This window comes from Triticum urartu, chromosome 3A (assembly GCF_056163025.1).
Source record: "Triticum urartu cultivar PI428250 chromosome 3A, HENAU_Tu73, whole genome shotgun sequence".
NCBI lineage: Eukaryota > Viridiplantae > Streptophyta > Magnoliopsida > Poales > Poaceae > Triticum > Triticum urartu.
Genome location: NC_141875.1, coordinates 188783288 through 188785439, shown reverse-complemented (window position 1 = coordinate 188785439; position 2152 = coordinate 188783288). Strand labels below are relative to the sequence as shown.

The window sequence follows — 2152 nt, the reverse complement described above, 5'->3', positions numbered from 1 at the left end:
ATGGTGTGGCAATGCGCACCTTTGCATGTTGAACAAATATGTGTGATTCAACACTTTCTCTACTAGTTGTGCATGCACAAACTAAATAATCTGAGGCTTAGATGCTATGCATGCACCAATTTTGCTTTATTTATAAAGTTGGACGTAAAGCCTTTTTCGGTATGCATGCACCAACATCTTGGGCTAATTAAGTAGGGGTAATATTGGTAACAATAATCATAGTTTGGCTCTCCTTCATCCACGAGCCCAAAATTGTGCGCCTATTTTTGGGAGTCGAAGGGAATAGTTGTTGTGGAATTCCACAAGCTCCACCTCACGCCATGCCCACCCGTCGTTTTCTAGCCCGGCAATCCGAATCTACCTCCGTATTTCACGGGCAAAGTTGACCACCTCACAGCACCACCATGCCATGCCCACCCATCATTTCTCTCATCCTTGTCCAAAATCCACCACCACGCTCTCCTCCCTCCCACTATTGACCATGATGGCGGAGATGTTGTTTCTCGCGTGCCACCTTCTCCTCTCCCTCGCCCTCATCATCTCCTCCCTCTCCCACCTATACTTCTCCTTCGTTACCCACCTATCCCTCGCGCACACTAACAACCACCGCTTTCGCATCCTCCAGCATCCACTCTTTCGCCTACTCCCCGTCCTCGCTGCCCTCCCATTTCCCTTCCTTCCCATCGCCCCCACCTCTCGCCTACTCTCATTCACCCTCCTCCCTCCCCTCCTCCTTCTACTCCCACTCCCCTTCCTCCCGGCCAACCACCTCCCACTCCTACACCCTTTATTCTTGTCCCTCCCTCTATTCCTCCAAGCCCATGCTGTGGGTCTTCTCGCCGATGCATTCCCTGCATCCGATCTCCAGGTTTACACTCTCTCCATCGCCACCCTCCTCCTCATCGCGGCCGCCACTACTTCCCTAGTCTCCACATTGTCGCAGTCGAGAACCACCCACCACTTGTTGGCGGAGACGTTGTTTACCTTTGTCGGTATCGTTGGTGGCCTCTGGGCTCTCCAAAGCGGCCTCAAACTTTATGTTGACTCCTGCATCCCCGCGGGTTGCCACCAGCTAATGGACACAACCCTCGCACCAGCCACACGTTGTGATGTTGATGAAGCTAGGCTATAGGCCATTGCAGTCATGGATGTCATGCTGTCAGTGCATTGCTTGATTGCGGCAACTTTTGTGTCTGGGTTGCATCTCGGGGTGGCAAAGAGGTATGGGGTTGATGGTGGGGGTGTTAATGTTGGTATGGGGACAGGTCGAAGGCATAATGGCATTGGGGGTTCATATGATGCCCTGCCGATGGTGCCTTTGTCATCGGGGGCCATTGAGGAGACGGAGCATTTGCCTGTGAAGGGCGTCGTTGGCAAGGTTGTGGCACGGGAATAAGAACGAATTGAATTTCATTGAATAATTACTAGGTATACATTGATCGTCTGAATTAATGTGTGTTGCTCAGATGTCATCCTCTGAAACAGTTTGTTGTATGTGGCCAAATTTTGTAGATGATTGGTGATCATTAGTTGCTAGGGAGAAGCTAAGTGAAATATGGCATTGGTGTTGTCTTGTTGAGTTGGTGAATGGAGCCTTCATGTCTTGTTTATTTCATGTCTTGTTGAGTGACATCGCCATGCATCAACATCATCCGCATGCGCATGCCTGGACCAAAAATCCAACGGTCCACATATGGTCGCGCTAGAAGTCTGTTGAGTCGTTCTCTGTAGATAACATGAAAAAGGCTATTTGTTTACACTAAAAGGTCGACTTCTTGGTTTACGATAAACAAAGTCACAATATATTCGAAATCACTAGTTAGAGGATATCTCTTGCAAAGGTCACTCTCACATTCTCTCGTGGTGATAAGTGGTGCATTATATGCGACACTTGTCGCAATCTGAAAGTTTCATATTTTTTCGTAGATTCATTATCAAATAATTTTATCTCTTCAATCGTGCGTCCAAGTCATGAATCCTTTTATTTGTTGTGTTTCTCATGTCAAGATCTTTAAAAAAAATATCTCATGTTAATTGTTTCGGATGGACCTGCTTCAAAATAATAATAATCAGAAACCGAAAAAAGGACAATTGTCTTTTTTTTTCTTTTTTTGGAAGCATAATTGTGTTTTTCAAATATTTCGGGAATCAC

At 46.7% G+C, this 2152-nt stretch overlaps 1 protein-coding gene across 1 annotated transcript; it reads left to right on the top strand.

Annotated features, from left to right (window-relative positions):
* The first annotated feature begins 484 nt into the window (after positions 1–484).
* On the top strand, positions 485–1536 carry LOC125548426 (plant viral-response family protein (DUF716)). Its single transcript, XM_048712022.2, is given in 1 exon segment — positions 485–1536. A coding segment is annotated over 1 exon segment (912 nt). The 3' UTR covers positions 1397–1536.
* Positions 1537–2152: the final 616 nt, after the last annotated feature.